This window comes from Pelophylax lessonae, assembly GCF_965119305.1.
Source record: "Pelophylax lessonae genome assembly, chromosome: 2".
NCBI lineage: Eukaryota > Metazoa > Chordata > Amphibia > Anura > Ranidae > Pelophylax > Pelophylax lessonae.
Window position 1 is genome coordinate 241027300 of NC_138769.1, and position 24161 is coordinate 241051460.

Consider the following 24161-nt stretch of genomic DNA (forward strand, 5'->3'; position numbering starts at 1 on the left):
GTGGCTGAACCAAGAGGTCCAGTGGAAGCTGACTAGTGGAGTTGGAGGCAATGGTGGTTCTGGAAAAACAGTGTCCGGGAGTACAGAAAAATTTGCCCAGGGGTCTGCTAGGAAGGGGATCACTCCAGAGGCTAGAGTCAGCGGACGGCTGTCAGCACACAGGCAGTAAGAGTAAAGGGGTTGCCAAGTTAGAACCCTGAAGAGAATAACCAAGCAGGAACCTTTAAAGTATCTTCACTTCAGAGGCAAGGTGAAGCAGCGGCCTTGCCGCATTTTACAGTTAGCTGTCCTTAAGATTGTGACTAGTTAACCACTTGCTGACCGCCGTCAGTATATTTACTGCGGCAGTCAGCCGCTCCTGGGCAAACCGACGTAGATATACGTCGCTCGCCCAGGAGCCTGTAGGGGGCGATGCCCGCTCGTTCACGGGCATCCCTGCTCATGTGACCGGCGACTCCGATGTCCGCCGGCCACTCGCGATCTCCCACTGGAGAGGGAGAAAGGCAGGCGGCTGATGTAAACACAGCCATCTGTCATTCTCCCTGATGTAACTGCAGATACTGTACGATCCTGCTATGTAGGATCGTATGTCTCTGTGGTTACATCACTAGCCACGCCCCCCACAGTTAAACACACCCTAGGGATACATTTAACCCTCTGATCACCAATAAAGTTAACCCCTTTCCTGCCAGTGTCATTTTGACAGTAACAGTGCATATCTATAGCACTGATTACTGTAGTAATGTCACTGGTACCCCCAAAAGTGTCAAAAATGTCAGTCAAGGGTCCGATCTGTCCACCGCAATGTCGCAGTCCCGCAAAAAAAGATCGCCGCCATTACTAGTTAAAAAGAAAACAATAAAAATGACATAAATCTTTCCCGTAGTTAGTAAACACAATATCTTTTGCGCAAACCAATCAAAATACGCTTATTGTGATTTTTTTTTTTTTTTTACCAAAAATATGTAGCAGAAAACAAATTGGCCTAAAATGTTAAACAATTTTGATTTTTACATTTTTTTTGGGGAATTTCATATAAAAAATATTGTTATTTTTTCAAAATTGTCTCTCTTGTTTTGTTTATAGCGCAAAAAATAAAAATCATACAGGTGATCAAATACCACCAAAAGAAAGCTCTGTTTGTGGGGAAAAAAGGAAATCAATTTCATTTGGGTACAGCATCGTACGACCGCGCAATTGTCCGTTAAAGTCACGCAGTGCCAAATCGCAAAATAGGCCCTGGTCTTTGAGCAGCCAAATCCTCCGGGGCTTAAGTGGTTAATAGTTGGAGTATCCCACTCATCCCTTCTCCTATCCAAGTTCCAAATAAAAACACAAAAACAACATCCCCTGGATTGATTATTGACTGAGCCAAGGACATTCATTGCTGTTTATCTGCAATCAGTTGCTATGGGTAACCCAGGGGAATCCAGAAAGTGTAATTCTCAGCAGTCCTCTAGGGGGCAGTGCTACATAAAGCATTTGCTTTTTTTAAAGGACATATTAATAACATTAGACAGTAATGAAACTTGACAAAGGTCCTCTTCCTTCTTCCCTCTGTCAAAAGTAGAAAAAAATAATTTGGTTGGAGTCTGTCACTTAGCTTTCTCTTCCTTTCAGCACGCTTCTTGTCAGAATGTGCACTGATTGGCTCCTTGTACTGCTTCTTCCTTCAGTTCTTCTATATAGGGACTTCCAAAATGCTAATACCTTTTCAAATTAGTACTTACATTGCTTATATTTTTAAAAATACATTTAATTTGTCTCGATAAATTGTTTTTTTTTTTTTTTTTTTTCTGCCTAGAGTAAGGGCCAATTCATACTATGTGTGGTGACCAATGTTTTACGGCATTGTGAAACTCTAAACACTGCAAGGAAACACAGAAAGCAATTGTCTTCTGTGTGTCCTATTCACACTGCAAAGTAGCCCAGACATTGTTATTGCAATATGCTGTACAGAATTGCAGGTCAGTATACAGCAGTGCAGTGAATCACATAGCTGTACAAGGACATGAATGCAGTGTATTTTTGTGCACTGTCCATGCAGTGTGAACGGGCCTTTAAGCTAGGCAGCTTCAGACCGGTATAATTGTACGTCATTGGACATCAAAGTTACATGACAAATCGCTCCCCATGTTTTCCAATGATAAACATTTATATATGTACGACTTAATGTTGCAGCGACTTCAAAGTACTTCATGCACTACTACTGATCTGACTTTCATGCAACTTGAGGGCAATAGACTTCAATGTTAATCCTCAAAAGTTGCATGAGAGTCGTACTTAAATGTTTTACATGCAACAGTGGGTCTGACTTTGCGGTGGGAAGTCACATTCAAGTCGCACCCACTCAAAGTTACACTACAAAGTCCTGCAAGTGTGATTGGACCCTAACACTGTGTTCCAAGGATCCACTTGATGCACTGTCTGCAAATATACTGGAGGGGTTGATTTACTAAAACTGGAGAGTGCAAAATCTGATGCAGCTCTGCACAGTAACCAATCAATTTCTTATTTCAAATTGTTCAATAAGGCTTTGACAAAAAAAAAAACCTGAAAGCTGATTGGTTTTTATGCAGAGCTGCACCAGATTTTGCACTCTCCAGTTTTTGTAAATCAACCCCTTAGAGTGCAGACTTTTAACCGATTTGTTATCTGAATGTAAAATCTGTATTGTTACTAAATACAGTATCTCACAAAAATGAGTACACCCCTCACATTTTTGTAAATATTTTATTATATCTTTTCATGTGACAACACTGAAGAAATGACACTTTGCTACAATGTAAAGTAGTGAGTGTACAGCTTGTATAACAGTGTAAATTTGCTGTCCCCTCAAATAACTCAACACACAGCCATTAATGTCTAAACTGCTGGCAACAAAGGTGAGTATACCCCTAAGTGAAAATTGTCAAACTGGGCCCAATTAGCCATTTTCCCTCCCCGGTGTCATGTGACTCGTTAGTGTTACAAGGTCTCAGGTGTGTTAAATTTGGTGTTGTCACTCTGTCTCATACTGATCACTGGAGGTTCAACATGGCACCTCATGGGAAAGAACTCTCTGAGGATCTGAAAAAAATAATTGTTGCTCTACATGAGGATGGCCTAGGCTATAAGAAGATTGCCAAGACCCTGAAACTGAGCTGCAGCACAGTGACCAAGATCATACAGCAGTTTAACAGGACAGGATCCACTCAGAACAGGCCTCACCATGGTCGACTAAAGAAATTGAGTGCACTTGCTCAGTGTCATATCCAGAGATTTTCTTTGGGAAATAGACGTATGACTGCTGCCAGCATTGCTGCAGAGGTTGAAGGGGTGGGGGGTCAGCCTGTCAGTGCTCAGACCATTCGCCGCACACTGCATCAAATTGGTCTGCATTGCTGTCGTCCCAGAAGGAAGCCTCTTCTAAAGATGATGCACAAGAAGAAATCCTGCAAACAGTTTGCTGAAGACAAGCAGACTAAGGACATGGATTACTGGAACCTTGTCCCATGGTCTAATGAGACCAAGATAAACCTTTTTGGTTCAGATGGTGTCAAGCGTATGTGGCTGCAACCAGGTAAGGAGTACAAAGACAAGTGTGTCTTGCCTACAGTCAAGCATGGTGGTTGGAGAGTCATGGTCTGGGGCTGCATGAGTGCCGGCATTGGGGAGCTATAGTTCATTGAGGGAACCATGAATGCCAACATGTACTGTGACATACTGAAGCAGAGCATGATCCCCTCCCTTAGGAGACTGGGCCGCAGGGCATTATTCCAACATGATAACGACCCCAAACACACCTCCAAGATGACCACTGCCTTGCTAAAGAAGCTAAGGGTAAAGGTGATGGACTGGCCAAGCATGTCTCCAGACCAAAACCTTATTGAGCATCTGTGGGGCATCCTCAAATGGAGGGTGGAGGAGTGCAAGGTCCTCTAACATCCACCAGCTTTGTGATATCGTCATGAAGGAGTGGAAGAGGACTCCAGTGGCAACCTGTGAAGCTCTGGTGAACTCCATGCCCAAGAGGGTTAGTGCTGGAAAATAATGGTGGCCACACACAATATTGACACTTTGGGCCTAGATTGGACATTTTCACTTAGGGGTGTACTCACTTTTGTTGCCAGCGGTTTAGGCATTAATGGTTGTGTGTTGAGTTATTTTGAGGGGACAGCAAATTTACACTGTTATACAAGCTGTACACTCACTACTTTACATTGTAGCAAAGTGTCATTTCTTCAGTATTGTCACATGAAAAGATATAATAAAATATTTACAAACATGTGAGGGGTGTACTCACTTTTGTGAGATACTGTATATTGCTTTATATTGTTATTCAACACTTTATGATATAAATAATACTTATAAATGTGTCTTGTGTTTTTGTTTTAGTGTCTGCATTTATCAGTACACTGACTCCAAAGTTCTATGTTGCTCTTACTGGCACATCATCCCTGATATCTGGACTAATACTGGTATGTATTGTAAGTTATTGTGTACAAAATGGCCTGAGTTTAAAGTCATACACTTATCCTGCCTTCTTCTTCCTCTTTCAATTGCTTTTTCTTGAACCTATTTAGCTTTTTTTCACACTGAACAAAGACATAGATGAGAAATTTTCTGATTGCAGCTCATCACAGGTTGAACAAAAATATATAGACCCGAAATTGAACATCACTTAAGATTTTCAACAAAGAGAACTATTTGTCTCTCCTACCTGTGTGGAAAAAAATAAAAACTTATTGTCCTCCTTACCTCACATAGCCGAGAACCATTAGTAGAATTAAAAAAAGAAAACATTTTTGGTAGCTATCCACTTAAAGCGGAGCTCCACCCAAAGGGGAAGTTCCGCTTTAAGGACTTGTTCCCTGGTCCTCGTTAACAATAGCCACTTTTGAGGGGGGTGGGGGGGCGCTCAGCAACAGAAGTTCTCCTTCCTCCCTTCCCCTGCAGTCTTCTGGGACACTGACAGGTCCCAGAAGACTGAATCCACCACTCACGATGCGCAGCTCGAATCACGCATGCGCAGTGGGCACCCGGCTGTGAAGCCGCAAGCTGTCACAAAAGGGTGCCCATTGTGAAGATGCTTGCGCCTGGGACCGAAGACAGCGGGTGAGACCGCCTGGGTTGAGCTCACTGCTGGACCGTGGGACAGGTGAGTGGCTGTTTTTTAAAAGTAAGCAGCTACACTTTTTGTAGCTGCTGACTTTTATTTTTACCACAGGTGGCTGGAATTCCTCTAAACCCCCTATCCTTTTTAGCCAAGGAAGCTGCCATCCTGGCCTCTGTTTGATCTACAATTGGTATGATACTGCACATGTGACCTATCCTTTTTAGCCAAGGAAGCTGCCATCCTGGCCTCTGTTTGATCTGCAACTGGTATGATACTGCACATGTGATCAGTTATGACACCAAACATTTGGTGGTTTGACAGTTTGAATCAGGGCACATGCAAATGTGACTGTTAGCAATCCCAGCATTCCAGAAATGTAACTGTTTTTTTTTAACTGTTAAATTGATGGGTTTGGTTCTGCTTTAACTATTTCTCTACCAGTGATATTTTTAAACAGTGCCTGGTCACTGAGCTTTTATACACATGTAGCACCCTACAGGTAGGTGCTAGGTAAAGGTATAGTGGGCCTTGTCTGCCTAACAGGAGTTATGTGATTTATTAGTCAGGGTGTCATGGTTCCCAGGTGTGCCTGCCAAAGGCTTCTCATAGGGCTGTGGAGGAAACCCAATCAGGGGACACATCCAGGCTTGTAACTACCCCAGAAGGCAGATTGTGCTGCAAAGGATTCTGGGAGCGGGTATAAGTTTGGGGGTGGCACATGACACAATGTCTTTGTTGGGAGCAGAGTCCCAGGAGGGAGGAAACGGCTGTCTCTCCTCCTGTCTGAGGCAGAGGATCTCAGGGGGGGTGCCTGAAGCTCCAGAGAGTGCTGAGCTAAGCTGAGGGGATCTGGTGTGCCGAGAACCTGTGGAGAGTCAGAGGGGTCCAGTCTCAGGAAAGCCTACACAGGTCGTGAGTACTGAGGATTGCCCCTGGGGGTCTGCCTGAAGTTAGAGGTCACCACTAGTGGTGAAAGGGGGTAACTAGGTTAAGGGCCCTGAAGTGACAGAGGGGGTACATAGTCAGTGGACCCTGAAGAGCTTAAAGTGTAAAGGTTTGGGCCCTAAAGTGACAGTGCACAGAGTGAAGTGTGCCAGTTGAGAGTTGCAGCAGTACAGGAACTTGCAGGGAGCTTTCTCAGCCAGTACAGTGCTGGAGGGAGCCATTCAGTGACTTTGAGCTATAGCAGTGTTACAAGTCAAGCAGTTCAACAGTCCTGGATCTTCTGGACTAAAGTCGAGGATCCAGCATCAAGCGTTCAAGCGTCAGGAAGCGTTGGCTAGCGTCGGCTGGCGTCAAGACAGCGCTAACAGGCATTTTTGCCAGGAAAGTTCCACAATTGTATTTAGTTGAGCCTAAAGGAGTATCCCACCCTTCTCCCATCCCCTTAAATACAATAAAACAACAAAACAAAGATGCTGGAGTTGTCAATGTCTCAGTGCTCACACCCAGGGCCGCAGCTCACAAGGGCTGGAGGGGTAACCGGTACCGATGGCAGACCCACATCAGGCCACAGGCCTGGAAAACCTGCTACATTTGGGGGCTCGTCCGGGATTTTGGTTACTGGGCCAGTTGCCCCTGGCAACGGCAAAAGAGAAAGTCCAAAAAGTAAATTTTTGTGTCTGGAATTGCTATTTAAACGCCAGGCCTTGTGTGAGACTGCAACGGCGGGAGACAGGGAGAGTGGGTTGAAGTTGGAAGCCCACATGGAGGGATGCTTGTGGCAATGGAAGTGTTCCAGTAAAATTTGTAAAGTGATTAAGACTTTCAAAATGGACTGGGAAATGTATTCTGCTATCAGGAAATGGAAAGCAGGAGGCAAATATGTCCGGATGTATGAATGCTGCAACTGCTTAACAGTAAGAAGTCCCAGGGAGGGCAGTGATGGTTGCATCGGGAGTCCTGGGGAGGAAAGGGAAGAGGATGCTGGAGGTCCCAGTGTGGACAGCGAACATGGAGGCCGGGGGCATGGAAAGAGAGGTGCCAGGGGCCTTGTGGTGGTGCATGCTATGTGGAAGGATGTTGACCGTGGATTTGTCAGCGGGACATTTATTCTCTATAGTTACTGCACACATACTGTGGGGATCGTAGTCGGCCATGCCGAGAAGGGCAGCGGGGCTAGTCCCGGAGCCAGTATGGAAGATATGGATTGCACATGTGTAGCGAGGAAGAGAGAAGTATCAGCCGTCCGACTGACAGTGGGATGCTACTCTTGCCGAGCAAGGAGGGACGGCTGGCTTTAATAGAGAAAAGTGCAGTTGTGGCACTAGTGCAATTAAGATGGGTGGATGTATGTCTAGCAACTGACATGATCCGCTTAGCAGCTACTTCCCAGAGTTTACAATGAGGAAGCATGACAGGGGAAGAGTTACAGTACCTCACAGGAAAGCACACCACGTGCAGGACTGCCCAGTGGGAGGAGTAACCGCCCAATATGGCAAAAGGGTGGAGATAACGGGAGCATCCGGTTCAATCAGGAGTGACTAAGGGGACCCTATTAATATCCCCTCCTCCGGGCGCGGCCGTGCGGGAGACACGTGTAGGAGGAGGAGGCATGTCGTTCACGAGAGGAGCGAAGAGTGTTCCTGCTATTGCTCTCACAATAGGCGAAAACCCTGCGGAGCAGAGCTGAGAGAAGATTCACCCGCCCGATCCCCCGCTAGTTTGGGATACCGGTATCTGGATGGTGCCGGACGGCGGACTCACGTTATGCACCGGAGGAGGTCGGGAGTTCCTTGGAGTGGTATGTCCCTAGTGTGCCACTGTTACTCTGAGGGTGCAGGCGTGGGTTATATGTGGGCAATGTGGGGATCTGCTGCTCAGGGCAGAGAAGAGCGATGGCCGTCCCAAGAAGCTTACAGTTATGTGGGAGACAGGCCTTACTCAGAAGGAGACGGGGAACGAGTCGAAGTTCCTCCGCGGAGCAGGAAGAGGCATATTCAGGCTGATGATGCAGCTGGAGGCCCCACCAGCAGTCGGTGGGCCTATAGTCTGCGGGAAGGGAGTTCGGTCGCAGGGCTCCATAGGGAGGGGATCCGTGTCAACTTAAACAGCAGGAACCTGGCCAGAGGTACCGCTGGTCCGGGCCATAATGGAATCCACCCCTATAAGCATTGCCCAGCCTGTCAAGACGGAGGTTGCCCAGGTGTCTTCTTCCAGCACCAGCAGTGAGGGTGAAAAAGGCCCTGTTAGAATGGATTCCCCATCCTTCTTCATGAAATACGGATCCGTGGAAGAAGGCATGGATGACTGGGGATCCATTGAGGAGACCGAGTGGGAATGGGGATCAGAGACAGGAAGCAGCTCCCCAGGTCCCGAAGTTATTGTATCCTTAGACCAGAAGGCTAAGGAGGCTATTAAAAGAGGGGAACTGGCCCAGAAATTGGGGTTCTGTGATGCCTATGTCACAAGGGTCCCAGACCTCATCCCATCGGGGAATATTGCCAGGACCAGGGACCAGAACACAGCCTATTAAGAGATGATTCAAAGAGTGTACACCCCATTTTCTCCACCAGGGAGAGGTAACCGAAGAACCCTTCCCAGGTTATCTAGGATGCAGTGGTGGATGCAAAAGAAGGTTGCACTAGAATATGGCTACGACTACCCATATGCTCCAAGGGAAGTCATGCTTCTAGTGGAAAAGTTCAGAGACTGGTGGTGTGATGAACTTATTTGAGACTATCTATTTGTCCCAAAGCCATATCGGGACTCTCCAGAGGAAGGATTGAAAGAGAAATTTGCTAAAGTTAAGTTCAGTTGTACTACGTGCGCTCCATTTACATAGACAGAGTGGAAGTCCGTCGCCCGGATGGGTCAAGACATGATTGGTCTATCCAGGTCAAGAATGAACAAGGGGAATATGTTCAAGTACCCCACCCAGAGTGTTACATCTGAGTATGTCAGTGTTTCATTAAAGCAGGGAGGAGTTGAGGAGCAGCAAAAAGAAAAAAAATGTTGTGTGGTCGGCTGGCTACCACAACTGACCAATGGAACCTTTTGTGATAATATGATGCTAAATTCAAGTTGAAAAGTATTAGGAATTCAACCAGACCTCTTGGGCCAGGGTCCTTTTTGCAAAAGTCAAGTGCTGTAATGTCATGCCTTTTGGGACCATCGGGTCCAGGGCTTTTGGAAAGTTATTTGTGTGCTGGGTCCCTTGGGCCATCGGGCCAGGACCTTCTGTGGATTACAAATGGCTGTGTGGGATTTCATCCACAGTCTGTACAGATGAACATGTTGCTACAAAGTTCAAGAGTGTCCAGGAAATGTGGTGTGGGGTGCCCTGTTGGATGCCTGTGATGTTCCCTGATTCAACAGGACTGTAGGTCATGAGAAACTGTGACCTGCCCTGTTTCCTCACAGAAGTACCAGAAAGGGACAGCAGAGAGCTCTGTTTTTCACTTCAACAAAGAAGACTCTGTCTAGATAGCTAGTGTGAGGGGATCAGCTCTTCCAAGTTCAAGGAGGACCCCGGCGTGTCAAGACACTGGTTGGCAAAGGGAGTCAGGGACGGAGTGGAAAGGTCGCTCTTGTATTTTTGAAGGAGTGTCTTTCCATTCAACTGTTCAGCTAGTTAGATATGTGATGTGATTCTTATGTGATGTGATGACATTGACTAACTTTGCTTCCCTTTCTCTATAAAGGTGGGATCATCTTAGAGTTACACAGTCAGGAAGTTGCACTGTAAATTTCTTTATTGTTCCCCACCAAGTGAGTTTATTTGGTGGGGGGTGCATCAGTTCTCATGCACCTTAAACTGTGTATCATATATGTACAGCAGATTGTAAAGATATATTTTTTCATGCTAATTTATTTGTAAATTCGTTTTTCCCTTTCCCCCTTCTCCTAGTTTGTGGGATACTCCTGATTTTTGATAGGAGGCGGCTGCCTCAGAGTCAGAGGGACCTGACTCATTTGGTGTGGGGTGAGTGTAGAACCCTACAGGTAGTTGCTAGGTAAAGGTATAGTGGGCCTTGTCTGCGGTTTGGGCCCTGAAATGTCAGTGCACAGAGTGAAGTGTGCCAGTTGAGAGTTGCGGCAGTACAGGAACTTGCAGGGAGCTTTCTCAGCCAGTGCAGTGCTGGAGGGAGCCATTCAGTGACTTTGAGCTATAGCAGTGTTACAAGTCAAGCAGTTCAACAGCCCTGGATCTTCTGGACTAAAGTTGAGGATCCAGCACAGTTTTCAGTGATACACAGAGTAAGGAAGCGTTGGCTAGCGTCGGCTGGCGTCAAGACAGCGCTAACAGACATTTTTGCCAGGAAAGTCCCACAATTGCATTGCATTTAGTTGAGCCTAAAGGAGTATCCCACTCATTCCCTTCTCCCATCCCCTTAAATACAATAAAACAACAAAACAAATATGCTGGAGTTGTCAATGTCTCAGTGCTCACACCCAGGGCCGCAGCTCACAATGGCTGGAGGAGTTACCGGTACCGATAGCAGACCCACATCAGGCCAAAGGCCTGGAAAACTTGCTACACACATAACTGTGAAGCCAACTCCCAGCTTTCTGGTGGAAGTGATTTGGGTGTCTGTAATGCCACCTGATCACTTCCACACCACCCCAAAGGTACAAAGCAGCCTGTGAACTGCTACTGCACTGGACCCAGAGTAAGTGGACAGACTGATTCTGTTGTCTCTGACTTGGTGGCTCAGAAGTCCAGCTCTGGAGTGGGGGAAGGCTTTTCTTCCCATCTTTTGAAAATCTCATGAAGGATGCCAGCCTTTCTGGCTGGGGCTGTGCCCTGGTTACCTCATCAGTGCAGGGGACTTGGATGTCAAAGGAATGTTATTTCCTGATCAACATTCTGGTGCTTCGGGTTGTTTGGCTGGACTCTACTGCTCGGAGGGTCTTCTGAATTAGGATTCAGTTGGATAGACAGGCAGTATTGTACATCAAGAAGAACAAAAAGTCACACTAAAGGGAGAGAGGTAGAGCAGATCCTGTGCTGGGTACTTCCCTTCCAGTCTGTCTACCATTTACATCCTAGGATAGCAAACTTCACTGGGAGGTCTTTCAAAAACTGTTTCACAGATGGGGATGCCAAATCTGGACCTCCTGGCCTACAAGTTCAACAACAAACAGGTTTGAAACTTGTTCCTCTTCTTCATCTGCTTCGCTGCATTGAAATGGAAGTCATTCTCGTGATCCTCGTTGCTATTGATTGGCCGAGGCTGATGTGGTACTCTGACCTAATAAGGCTCCTGGTAGATACTCTGTAGGCTCCTCCAGATCATCCAAATCTTCTGTCTTAAAGGGTAACTCCACTTTTGTGGGAAAATTAGCAATTTAAAAAAAATATAGCATATACAATTTCAACAATTGACATATTGCAATCAAATGTTATTATAAATTACCTTTCCTTTTCAGTCTGCAGCACTGTAATTTTCTGTAAAATGCAATGCATTATGGCTACCACAGGGTTCCCACTCCCTTCTGCTGATTTTCCCCTTGCCATTCCTGCACCAGGGGGTGTTGTAGTAGTGCTTGGCTCCCCCTCGAGGATTTTCCCCCTCACCCCTGCTATAGGTCAAATGTGAGGAGGATGAAGAGCTTACTCACCAGCCAGCCCGGAGGTTCCTGTGTTAGGCTGCCCATGACCCATCTTGCTTGGGCTTGTGCGAGGGACTCCAGGGAGCTGGGGATCTCTCGTGCAGCACGCCAGCATGCTGCCTTCTGATTGATCGTGGCAGTAGTGACATTTTCAAGATGGCGCCATTGCTGGAAGTAGTCCAGCTGCCATCTTGAATAGGGGGCAAAAGTCGCAGCCAGCTACTTGACCCAACTGGACCACCACGAGACCAAAAACGGGGGCTGCAGGCATGGTGCAGGGGCTGCGGATGTGGTACAGGAGATGCAGGGCTGTGAGCATGGTACAGGAGATGGTACAGGCATTGTACTGGAGATGGTACAGGCATTGTACTGGAGATGGTACAGGCATGGTACTGGAGATGGCACAGGCATTGTACTGGAGATGGTACAGGCATGGCACAGAAAATGGTACAGGCATGGCACAGGAGATTGCTAAGGCATGACACAGGAGATGGTACAGGCATGACAAAAATGGTATAGGTATGGCACAGATGGTACAGGCATGGGAAAACGTATTGACTCAAGTATAAGCCCAGGGTGGGAAATGCAGCTGCTATTTGACCCAACTGGACCACCACAAGACCCAAAACAGGTGCTGCCGGCATGGTGCAGGGGCTGCGGACATGGTATAGGAGATGCAGGGCTGGGAACATGGTACAGGAGATGGTTCAGGCATGGTACAGGAGATGGTTCAGGCATGGCACAGGAGATGGTTCAGGCATGGCACAGGAGATGGTTCAGGCACGGCACAGGAGATTGGTTCGGCATGGCACAGGAGATGATTCAGGCATGGCAAAAATGGTATAGGCATGGCACAGATGGTACAGGCATGGCACAGATATGGCACAGATGGTACAGGAGATGCAGTGCTGCGGGCATGGTACAAGAGAATCTCCTGTACCGTGCCCGCAGCACTGGATCTCCTGAGGCGATGGAGGGGCTGCAGAGGAGTCTCGTTTACCTTTTAAAAATGGCGCCGCCCGGCGCCAGCGCATTACTATGCATGCGCCATCTGCCCGGGAATAGATGAACGCGTACGGGCTTTCCCAAGCGGTGGCAGCGCATGCGCACTGACCAGGGAAACAGTCAGACCGTGACTCGAGTATAAGCCGAGGGGGCTTTTTCAGCATGAAAAAAACAAGCTGAAAAAGTCGGCTTATACTCGAGTGTATACAGTATTATTATTATTATACGGGATTTATATAACGCCAACAGTTTGCGCAGGACTTTACAATATGAGGGAAGACAATACAGCTACAATACAGTTCAATACAGGAGGAATTGGAGGGCTCTGCTCGTTAGAGCTTACAATCTAGAAGGGAGGGTCAAGTGAAACACAAGGCAATAACAGTGGGGGATGAGCTAATGGAGAAAATGGAAGTATAGTTGTTAGGTGTGGGTAGGATAGGCTTCTCTGAAGATCAGGGTTTTCAGGGATCGTCTAAAAGCTAATAGATTAGGGGATAATCGGACAGATTGGGGTAAGGAGTTCCATAGGATAAAAGAGGCTCCGGAAAAGTCCTGGAAGCAAGTATGGGAGGAGGTGACGAGGGAGCTAGAGAGCAGGAGGTTTTGAGAGCGATTAGGTTGGTATTTTGAGACTAGGCTATTGATGTAGCCGGGGGCTAAACTGTGGATGGCTTTGTAAGATGTTAGTATTTTTAATTTAATTTGTTGGGTGAGCAGAAGCCAGTGGAGGGATTGACAGACAGGAGGAGCGGACACTGAGCAGTTGGTAAGGTGGAGAAGTCTGGCAGCAGCATTCATGATGGATTGAAGGGGGGATAGCCTATGTAGAGGTAAGCCAATGAGAAGGGAATTGCAGTAGTCGAGGCGCGAGATGACCAGGGAGTGAACAAGGAGCTTTCTTGTGTCATTGGTTAGAAAGGGACGTATTTTGGAGATGTTGCGGAGGTTGAGGCAGTAGTATGTGGACAGTGCTTGGATGTGAGGCTTGAAGGAGAGTTCAGAGTCCAGGACAACACCTGGGACCTTGGCATGCGGTGATGGGCTGATGCTGATGATGGTGCTTCCTTACCTCCAGGTGGTCCTAGCCCCCCTACCAGAGGCTGTAGAACCAGGCCCCAGCCTTTTAATGGTAAGTGGACGGAAGGATGTGCATCGGGTACTGCCTTATGTGGGCAGCTGCTCCAAAGGGAGGGGGGGGGAGCCTTCCATGCGTGACATAGGTCTAATAGCTCCCCTCTGTCTGTCTTATTTATTTATTTATTTTTCTCTCAGCCAAACCCCCAGGAATCTGCAAAGGTGGCAGACAAAACAAAAAAGAAGAAATACTGCCACATAGACTTATGCCAGTTTTCAGATATGCGATATATCGCGGTATCGCATATTCATGGTATTGATATTGCCATTATTTTTAAATACCGTATATTTCTGTCTGCCGGGCTACCCCCGCGTCTCCCCGCTGTGTTGGACTCCCAGCTCAGCTCTCCTCCTACTATAATGGAGCCTCTACTTCCTGTATAGGTCCGGCTCACAGGCGGAGTGATATCAGATGCACTCCGCCTGTGACAGGAGGAGCCATACACAGGAAGCATTGGCTTTGCTCTATACTGCAGCCGCATGCTTCCCGGGCTCAGCCACAGACACAGTGCCACTGCCTACTACAAGCAAATCTCTGCAAGTACCTACCCACTATATACTGTCACTGTGTGTGTGTGTATATATATATATATATATATATATATATATATATATATATATATGCACAGACATAGCAGCCCACATTACATTAATATATAGTCATCAAGCAGTATCTGGCCTACCTGATGACTGGTCCTGGCGCTTGGCTTCGATCCGATGGCCTGGTCATTAGGGGCAAATCCTTGAATCCCAGAAGTGGTTAAACCTGCAGGAGGACCAGTGTTTTTATTTGTAAATTACTTTACTATTGCTTTAGGCCTGGTTCACATGTATGCGGGTTGGCGGCCCACATTTGCACAGGCATAGCAGCCCATTGATTCGAATGGACTTGTACTGATTTGCCTGCGTTTTCGCTTGAAAAAAGGTGCATGCAGAAATTAGAAATAATGCAGTAGCCGTGAAATCCATCCTGCTTTTGCGCCACGTGACTTAGCTGCAGTTCCTGCACACGCAAACTGTGTTTTTAAATGCTGGGCCCACGTATATAAAAACGCAGATAGCTTGCCAGAGAAGGAAATGCAGGTAAATTGCATGGTACAAAAGCAGGATGGATTTCAAGGCCACTGCATTTTTTTAAATGCTGCATGCACCTTTTTTCTGCGGAAAACTAGGGCAAAGCAGCCCATTTAAATCAATGGGCTGCTATGCCTGTGCAAATGTGGGCCGCCTACCCGCATACATGTGAACCAGGCCTAAAGCAATAGTAAAGTAATTTATAAATAAAAACACTGGTCCTCCTGCAGGTTTAACCACATTTGGACTGCAAGGATTTGCCCCCTTAATGACCAGGCCATCGGATCAGAGCTGAATGCCAGGACCAGTCATCACCAGGTAGGCCAGACACTGCTTGATGGCTTATTGTAGGCCTGGTTCACAGAGTCTGTACTGACTGACTATATAATAATGTGCCAAAGTCCTTTAAATTCAGCAATGAAATTGAAGTGAGGTAGAAATTTAATAATTTAAATTTAATAAATGAAAACCGTATATCGTGGCAAAACCTTAATCAATTAATAGCAGCATGGAAATCTGATACCGTCACATGCCTACTGCCACACTTGCAGCGTAAACATTCCCTCTGGATACCGACAAGCTGTTATATCATAGATGCATAATAAAGATTATCAACGAGGAGACTAGGCCATTGACAAAAGACTTCCTAGATTTCAAGAAGGAAGTAACATCCACTCTAAAATCCCTTCAGGCATCTGTTAGGGAAATCAAGAGTGCGGATCAGCCATCAGCATCGTCCGATAACCCGAGGAGTACACATCGAGAGAAGACTCAAAAATCTCCAGCCATCCCCCCAGCCGCAGTTGACCTCCTCAGACCTGAATCTGAAGAGGAGCTCCTCTTTCAAGATAGCTCGGGTTCCGATGGCGAACTAGACCAGGCAGAGCCCCAAAAGATACCTAAACACCTGTTTCCAGCAGAAGAAACGGAGGAACTCCTTAAGGCTATTTACATAAGAGAGGATATACAGGAAGTTCAGACCACCGATTCTGTTTGTGACTGGTTATATTGAGGTCTGCAGGAGACCAAAAACAGATCCTTTCCGGTCCACCAATCTCTTAAAGAAATCATTAACAAAGAATGGGAATGCCCGGAAAACAAATAGTTTTTTCCTAAAGCCCTAAAAAGATTTCTTTTTGAAGAAATGGAAGGCGCCCCGGCCAAATCCCCTAAATTGGATGCATCTTTTGCCAGGGTTTCTAGGAAATCAAATTTTATCCTTGGATGATATGGGTCTCCTGAAGGATCAATTGGATAAGAAAATAAACGTGATGCTAAGGAGGAATTATTTCTCCTTGAAAAGGATTCTTTAGGGATAGACTTCCTGGGGTTCCCTTGGTTATTCAACCTCTCCTACGCATTTCCACTAATCCAACTCATTCCCTGGACAACCAAGAATATTCGGCTAGAGGGGATAAGAGTGATTCTTCTAGCACCTTACTGTCCAAAAAGGGCATAGTTCACGCCTCTGAAAAGGATGGCGGAAGAAGACCCTTTGATCCTACCGAGCCAGAGCGATCTACTATCACAATCAGGAGCTTATCGCCCACAAATCCAAACTCTGAAACTGTCAGCATGGATCCTGAACAGCGCACGCTGCTAGACTAGGGACTCTCAGCCAAGGTGATAGACACCCTACTACACAGTAGGAAGCCAGTAACCAGGAAGATTTACGGCAAAGTGTGGAAGATATATACATCAAAAATGCAGTCCAAAAATAGAAGTTTGCAGAGCATAAGCACAATTCTAAACTTTATCCTGGAGGGTGCAGAAGCCGGGCTCGCAGTGAGTACCCTCAAGGTCCAGGCGGCAGCCCTATCAGTATTCCTTGACATGCCGATCAACAATAATCCGTTAGTCAAACGGCTTTTCAAATCCATCGAGAGAACCCGCCCCAGCAAGTGCCTGAGGGAAGCACCCTAGGACCTCTCATTGGTGCTTAAGGCCCTCACCAGAGACCCTTTTGAACCTCGCTGAAGCATCCCTTAAATCCCTCACTCTTAAGGTAGCATTACTGGTTGCCATCACATCAGCCAGGCCTGTAATTGAGCCACAAGCCCTGTTTTTAAAAGAACCATTCCTCGCGATCTTCGCAGCTAAGCTGGTACTCAAAACAGACCCTCTGTTCCTCCCTAAATTCACATCAGCATTTCATCGATCACAAGAACTGGTAATACCATCTTTTTGCCAGAGACCTTCTAACCAGGGAGAAGAGGTTTTCGCTACACTAGACATCAAGAGGTGCATCCTACATTATTTGGAGGTCACTAAACCCTTCAGGACGGAGTCCAACCTCTTCATATTGTTCAGAGGCACTCGCAAGAGAAAATTGGCATCTAAAAGTTCTATAGCCAGATGGATCAAGATGGCAAAAGAAACAGCCTACTCGACCCAAGTCCAGACCAGTCATCCAGATGTGAAGTGAAAACAAACAGAAGCGCCACTCTGAGTGCAGTGAAGACAGTGGTTTTAATAGAACAATCAATAACTTACAAGATGGATAAGAGAGGTAAACATCAGACCCTCCTGGAGGCTGCAACACAAACTGCATAGTCCGGGCTCAGCAGGATCTAACTATATGTCGGCTCAGATAGTAAACCGAGCAGGAGGCTGGCCGGCCGCCGCTACAGGAAAACGTGTGTACACACAACCAGCTTCCTGGTATGGGCGTGACGTCAACATAGAGGGGGATGGACTGGGCTTGGCTAACGCTTTTCAGAGCCGCCCACAGCTCCTTCCTCAAAGTAGATAGGTGAACAACTATCTCCCAGAATAAATATACATAGGAGGGAGATGGAGGAAAGGAAATAATAGCATGTGACACAATGATCATCATACAATACTATATACAGTACATCTATACATAATGAATATATAAAAAACATACAATCTCAATTCAAAAAAAAATATTGTCATACTAGAAGAGAAAATAATAAAATAAATTTATTATATATATATATATATATATATATATATATATATATATATATATATATATATATATATATATATATATATATACACTTTTTTTTTTTTTTTATAAAAAAAAAAATTAATGATGCGTATCTATCTAAATAATGGAACTGATCTCAATCTCCTCATTCAACCCACGCGGAGTAAGGGAATTGAGGGTATAAATCCAAAAAGTCTCCCTTTCGCACAAATGCTTAAAATGTTCGGCAAGGGCTCCCTGGTATGGATTAGATCACCCAAAAACCAAGGCCAGCAGTTCGTCCATTATGCATTACCGCAAAATATCTGGGAACACTATGCTTCAAGGCTTCTTTGGTCATGCCTTTTTCTTTAAACCGTCTGGGCTACCTGAAACAAGCATGCAATGTTTTAATTGTGCAACCTACATGCAAGAGGCCGCAAGGGCAAGTGCGGATACGATATGTCTTCCCATTGGCTGGGAACGTGTTCTGTCCATGAGTAACAAATTGGCATGTCAGGCAGGCTTTTTTCTTACATTGGTACATGCCTGTAAGCTGACAGAACATCTGCACTTTTGAAAACTGTTCTTCGCAATATTTGGTCTAAAATCCTTGCAATGTACATAGATCAACCAGAGGGAAATGTTTTTTTTCTCAACAAAGGTGGAGTTGCTCTTTAAGGACCAATTTACCATTCTGCTTCATGGTTGCTGCCATTATTGGCAGGATTGTTGAAGCCCACGTTCTGAGAGACAGAGGTATGCCTAAAATGTTAATTCTCAAGGCGTTTAAAGCTAGGAAGTCTATTTCTAAAAATAGCCATGCCCCCACTTATAGAAGTGTGTAGTGTGTAAAATGTGGATTTTTACTTACAGCTTACCTGTAAAATCCATTTCTTGGAGTACATCATGGGACACATATAGGTAAATAGACACTGGCAACCAATCAGACAGGAAGTCCCCCCTATATAACCCCCTCTTACACAGGAAGTACCTCAGTTTTGTAGCAAGCAATAAACATCCCATACAAGAGGGGAGGGACCTCTGTGATGCACATCAAGAAATGGTTTTACAGGTAACCTGTAAGAAAAATCCACAGTTCTTTATCGTACATCACGAGAAACAGAGCCATATTCATTACCATATGGGACCTCCCATAGCAATCCACTTGAGGGGAGGGGGACACCATAAATAACTCCATCAGACCACAAGATCTACATAGCTTCCTGCAGAACACTTCGGCCAAATGCAGACTCCTCCCGGGTCCTAAAATCCACTTGATAGAATCTAGTGAACGTATGCACCGATGACCAAGTCACGGTCTTGCAAATCTAAACCATAGAAGCTTGATGGCTAACTGCAGAAGAGGCACCTGCACACCTGGTAGAGTGTGCCTTTACCGGAAAAGGTAGCACCTTTCCTTTCAAACCATATGCCTGGATAATAACCTGGTGAATCCATTGAGAAATCATAGAGTTGGATGCTGCCTGCCCTTTCCTGGGCACTTCTAGCAGCATGAACAAAAGGTCGGTCTTTCAAATCTGAGCTGACCTTTTCAAGTAAATCTTGAATGCACCTACTACATCGAGAGAATGTAATAACCTTTTCTCTGCTGTTGAGGATTTGGAAAGAAGGAAGGCAGTATAATGTCCTGATTCAAATGAAAAGCAGACACCACCTTGGGCAAAAAACCTGGGTGTGGACGTAGAATCGCCCTATCTTGATGAAAAATCAAGAATGGCTCTTTACAAGAAAGAGCTGATACTTTTCTGGCTGAAGTTATTGCAGTCAAAAAGACCATTTTTCTGGTCAAAAGAACCAGGGGAATATGCCCTATGGGCTCAAAAGGCTGTTTCTGTAAAACTGCCAGCACCAAATTTAGATCCCAAGGACATAATGGTGGCTTCACTGGTGGAAGCATATGTAATACCCCTTGAATGAAGGTTTGAACCAAGGAATGTGAAGCGTTCGGTCTCTGGAAAAAAAAAAACCTTAAGGATGAAATTTGACCCTTAATAATGCCTAAGGCTAATTTCATATCTATAGAAAAAAATTGGCGTTAAGAACATGACCCTTGATAACGACAGCCTATGTGCTGACAAAACGTTGGGACGTCTGATCGCAACCACACTATTACGTCACTTCCGGGACCAGGTGGTACGCAATTTGGAACACGGAAGCGGCGTCCGCCTTGGGATCCATGGCTTGTGTCTCTCTCACGCGTTTTATACTTCTGCTACCATGTAAGTGCAATTGGTTTTATTTAAATAAACCCGTTTAAAGCATACTTCACTATGTGAGCCCTCTTGTTCTTTATTACAACAACTGAGGAACACAGAGCTTGGCTGTGAGGACTGTATCAGGTGGATATCAGGTGGATGTTTTCTGTCGGGCGCAGACACTTACTGGATGTTGAATTCCTACCCTGTATATAACTCCTGCTTGAATTGACCCCCTATAATAAGGGGTCTTTCATTCCGGTAACCATTTTCGTGCACACCGGGTGGTCCTGTCTTGGTGGAGGGATTGAAGATAGAAGTGCATTTGATTTGCGTTCCCATCAGAGACTCTATTAATCAATTTCTTTGGATGGTGTTATTGGGACTTATGTTTTGATTTTCCACATGTATACTCAATCCTATATTTATCACAAATTGCACTTTTTCACTTCCCTCCAGGATTTACTTATTTATTGAGTATACTATTGTTTTATACTATATTTGCACATTATATGCAAAACAGCGATGGACAGCGGGGATGCCATTTCCTGGCCTCACAATAAGTAATGTAAGATTTCCAGACTCTGAAAAAATACCTCTAGAGGTTTTCTGGCATTTATCAGGGTAGAAACTTCAGGGCAGATATACCCCACTCTTTCAAAATCAAGGCTTTAATAGCCAAGCCGATAAATTTAGAGACTGTAAAGCAGGGTGGAATGTCGGACCTTGAGAGAGCAGGTCTGGACACAGTGGAAGAACACAAGGCTTTGCCACTGCCAATTTTAGAATTTGTGCGTACTAAAACCTCCTCGGCCATGCTGGAGCTACCAGGATTACTGGTTAGCTGCATTCTGCGTAACAGATGCGGCAGCAGCGGAATTGGAGGAAAGGCATATATCAGGGAGTCACCAAGGTTACTACTGAACCTGGATGCCAATAGATCTACATCTGGGACCCCCCAGCGTTGGCAAATCAATGCAAAGATCTCGGGGTGTATGGACCATTCTCCCGGCAACATCTGTTGACGACTTAGTCTGCCTGCCAGTTTTCTATTTCTGGAATGAAAACAGCTGAAAGGCATGGAACACATTTTTCTGCCCAGGATAGGATGATATCCACCTTCTTCTGGGCTGACTGACTTTTGGTGCCTCCCTGATGGTTGATATAAGCCACAGCTGTGGCATTGTCGGATTGTACCCTGACAGGGTAACCCCGAAGTCTGAGTGTCCAGTACTTTAAAGCCCGACAAACTGCTTGGATTTTCAAGACCTTGATGGGAAGGCTCTTTTCTACCTCAGACCACTTTCCCTGGACAGTGGCTTCCTCCAGAACTGCTCCCCAGCCGGAAAGACTGGCATCTGTTGTCACTACTTTCCAGACTACTGGAAGAAAAGAATTCCCTTTCTCCAAATTTCTGGTCATCAACCACCAACTTAGACTCTGACGTACTCTTGGTACCAGAGACATGCACCAGTCTAGGGACTGAACCTTTCTGGTCCATGCTGACAGAATGTTCTGTAAAGGTCTAGCATGGATGGAACTGAGCATAGGGAACGGCTCCGAATGAGGACATCATCTTCCCTAATAACCTCATGCAAAGATGTACCGAAGGATACTTTTGCCTTCTTACGAATCGAACCAGATCCTTCAGGTCTGTGACCTTTCTTGATGGCAAGAATATCATTGCCTGCATTGTGTGCACAGGGAAACCCAGATATTCCAGACACTGGACCAGCTGTAATGCTAACTTCGCTAAGTTGAGGATCCAGCCCACATATTCTAAGAACTGAACTGTCTGGAAAACATTCCGGCTTAGAGCCGAAGCTAATAGCTCTGTTAGTAATAGATTGTCTAGATATCCTATCACTGATATCCCTTGAGACCTTACAGCGGCCAATACTGGAGCTAAGAACTTTGTGAACACTCTTGGAGCCGTGGCCAACCAGAAGGGCAGGACCACAAACTGAAAATGATGATTTTCTACTGCAAAGCGTAAAAAGATTTGATGGGCCTGAAAAATGGGCACGTGAAGGTATGCATCCTTGATGACTACATTCTGAAAGTACGAATGTTTAGAACTGGTTCAGAGCTTGGAGATCCAGAATAGTTTTCACGTCTCCTTTTGGCTTGGGGACTACAAAATGGTTTGAGTAAAAATCCCTGACTCTTTTTCATCCTCCGGAACCTCTGTAATCACTCTTTTAGACCTTAAATGGTCCAGAGCCCGAAAAAGAGATCAGACGATGTTGGAACACATGAAATTCCAATTTGTATCCCTGAAAGATAGTGGAAATAATCCAGTTGTCCTGAATTATTTCTACCCAGACCTTCGAGAACCGCATCAGCCTTCCACCCAACCGATTGAATGGGAGTGCCTCTTTACAAGGTAGGCTTAGAGGTATATCTCTGGGCCTAGGGTTTCATCTGCCCTTGCCCTGAAGGCTTGGCTCTGGATCCAGATGGCTGGGGCCAACGCAACTGCCTGGGATTAGAAGCACTGGGAGTCTGAGTGCTGGGAATCTTAAAAGAAGGACGTTTGCTTTTCCTCTTAACAGGTAGCAATACACTCTTCCCCCCTGAAATCTTTTGGATATATTTATCCAGATCATCACCGAATAAGCATTCTCCATGAAAGGGAAAGCCATCCAGCAACTTTTTACATGGTAGTTCCGCAGACTAGCTTTTTAGCCATAGGATTCTGCGCATATGCACTGTTAAAAGAGCAATCTGTGACATTTGTTGTATGGAGTCTTCAAGAGCATTCACTGCAAAACATAAAATGCAAGGTAGATGTGTCAATTCTTCCACAGACTCTCCTTGGGAAGGAACCGTCCTGGAACCTCACTTAATACGGTCTTTTAGAGACTGACAAACTCCTATAGCTGCTACTGCTGGTTGTATTGCAGTCCCTGCAACATCAAAGGAAGCCTTTTGCAAAGATTCCGACTTTTTATCAGCTGGATCTTTAAAAACCTGGGCATTATCCACAGGACAAGTTAACATTTGTTAACAGAGGAAATGGCAGCATCCACAGAAGGTATACTCCATTTTCTCATGAATTTTTCCTCCATAGGATACAATAGTGAAAACCTTTTGGGAGGAGCAAAAATCCTATCAGAATGATCCCAATCAGCATACATTACCTGCTCTAAGAGCGGATGTAAGGGAAAAGCCTGACCATTTCAGTGAGAGTCTGAATCAACAATCTCTGGGACTGAGAGGCTGAGTATGACTCCTGAATTCCTGACAGAAGTGGAAACCTCAGCTTGACCTTCTACAGGTCATTTACAGCTACTTCTTCCATCCTCTGCACAATCCTGAACTGACTCGGGGTGGGCTCAGGTGAGCGGGATCTGTCACATTTCCTCCCTCCTTGCGATGCTGCAATCATGCCAGCAATCTTACGCTCAAATATAAGGAATCCGCGCTTAGGATAATTTTTAGCCTATTGTATGGTATTTGATACCGGCTGCAGCCCACCTATACACTATATTCCTAAAAATATAGTAAGAGTGAAGACGTCACTCCGACGAAACGTACGTCCCTTTATGTTTGTGAGTACCCTTTTCTTTGATTTAATAAAGCCATTTTTAAGCGGTACTACTCTATGTGAGCCTTCTTCCCCCATACATACTCGTGCACCGGTGGACCCCAATTCCAGGAACCTTGATATATAGGACTCGGACAGAACACCAAACCATACAGTGACCCCCAACAACCAGGGAAGGGGACCCCAGGATTAAATATCCAAGGCCTGATACCCCTGCAGGGGTGATCAACTCTGGTGAGTGCGGTCCAAGGGGTGCGGGGAGCACTGAATGGTCACTGTTATCCGAGCACCTTCCAAGTTCTCCGTTAGAGCACCTGCACTGAAGTCACTTTTTGCTCCCCCAATTTGAGGGAGTTTTTTCCATTGTGGGACTATACTTCTCTTTGTTAAGCCCTCCAGTTACCACGGACTTATTAGCAACTGGATTATGACTGTCATATTTTAGAGTGGTTTTACCAGTTTTTTGTATTATATTATCCCAGGTCTATATATGATGCTATTTATTGTCTAGTCACAAGGTTTTAGGCTACTTACAGTTCACCCATGTGGTATTAATTTTAGGTTGATCCAATTGAGTATTATCATTTTTAT

General features: G+C 45.5%; 1 protein-coding gene across 5 annotated transcripts in view; it reads left to right on the top strand.

Moving 5' to 3' along the window:
* The window catches only part of ST7L (suppression of tumorigenicity 7 like), a 270999-nt gene that overhangs the window by 27117 nt on the left and 219721 nt on the right, over nucleotides 1-24161 (top strand). For all 5 annotated transcript variants that reach the window (XM_082248423.1, XM_082248425.1, XM_082248424.1 and 2 more), the window contains exon 2: nucleotides 4378-4460. In XM_082248423.1, the coding sequence (XP_082104549.1) occupies nucleotides 4378-4460 (83 nt within the window). The remainder of the gene's footprint in view (nucleotides 1-4377; nucleotides 4461-24161) is intronic.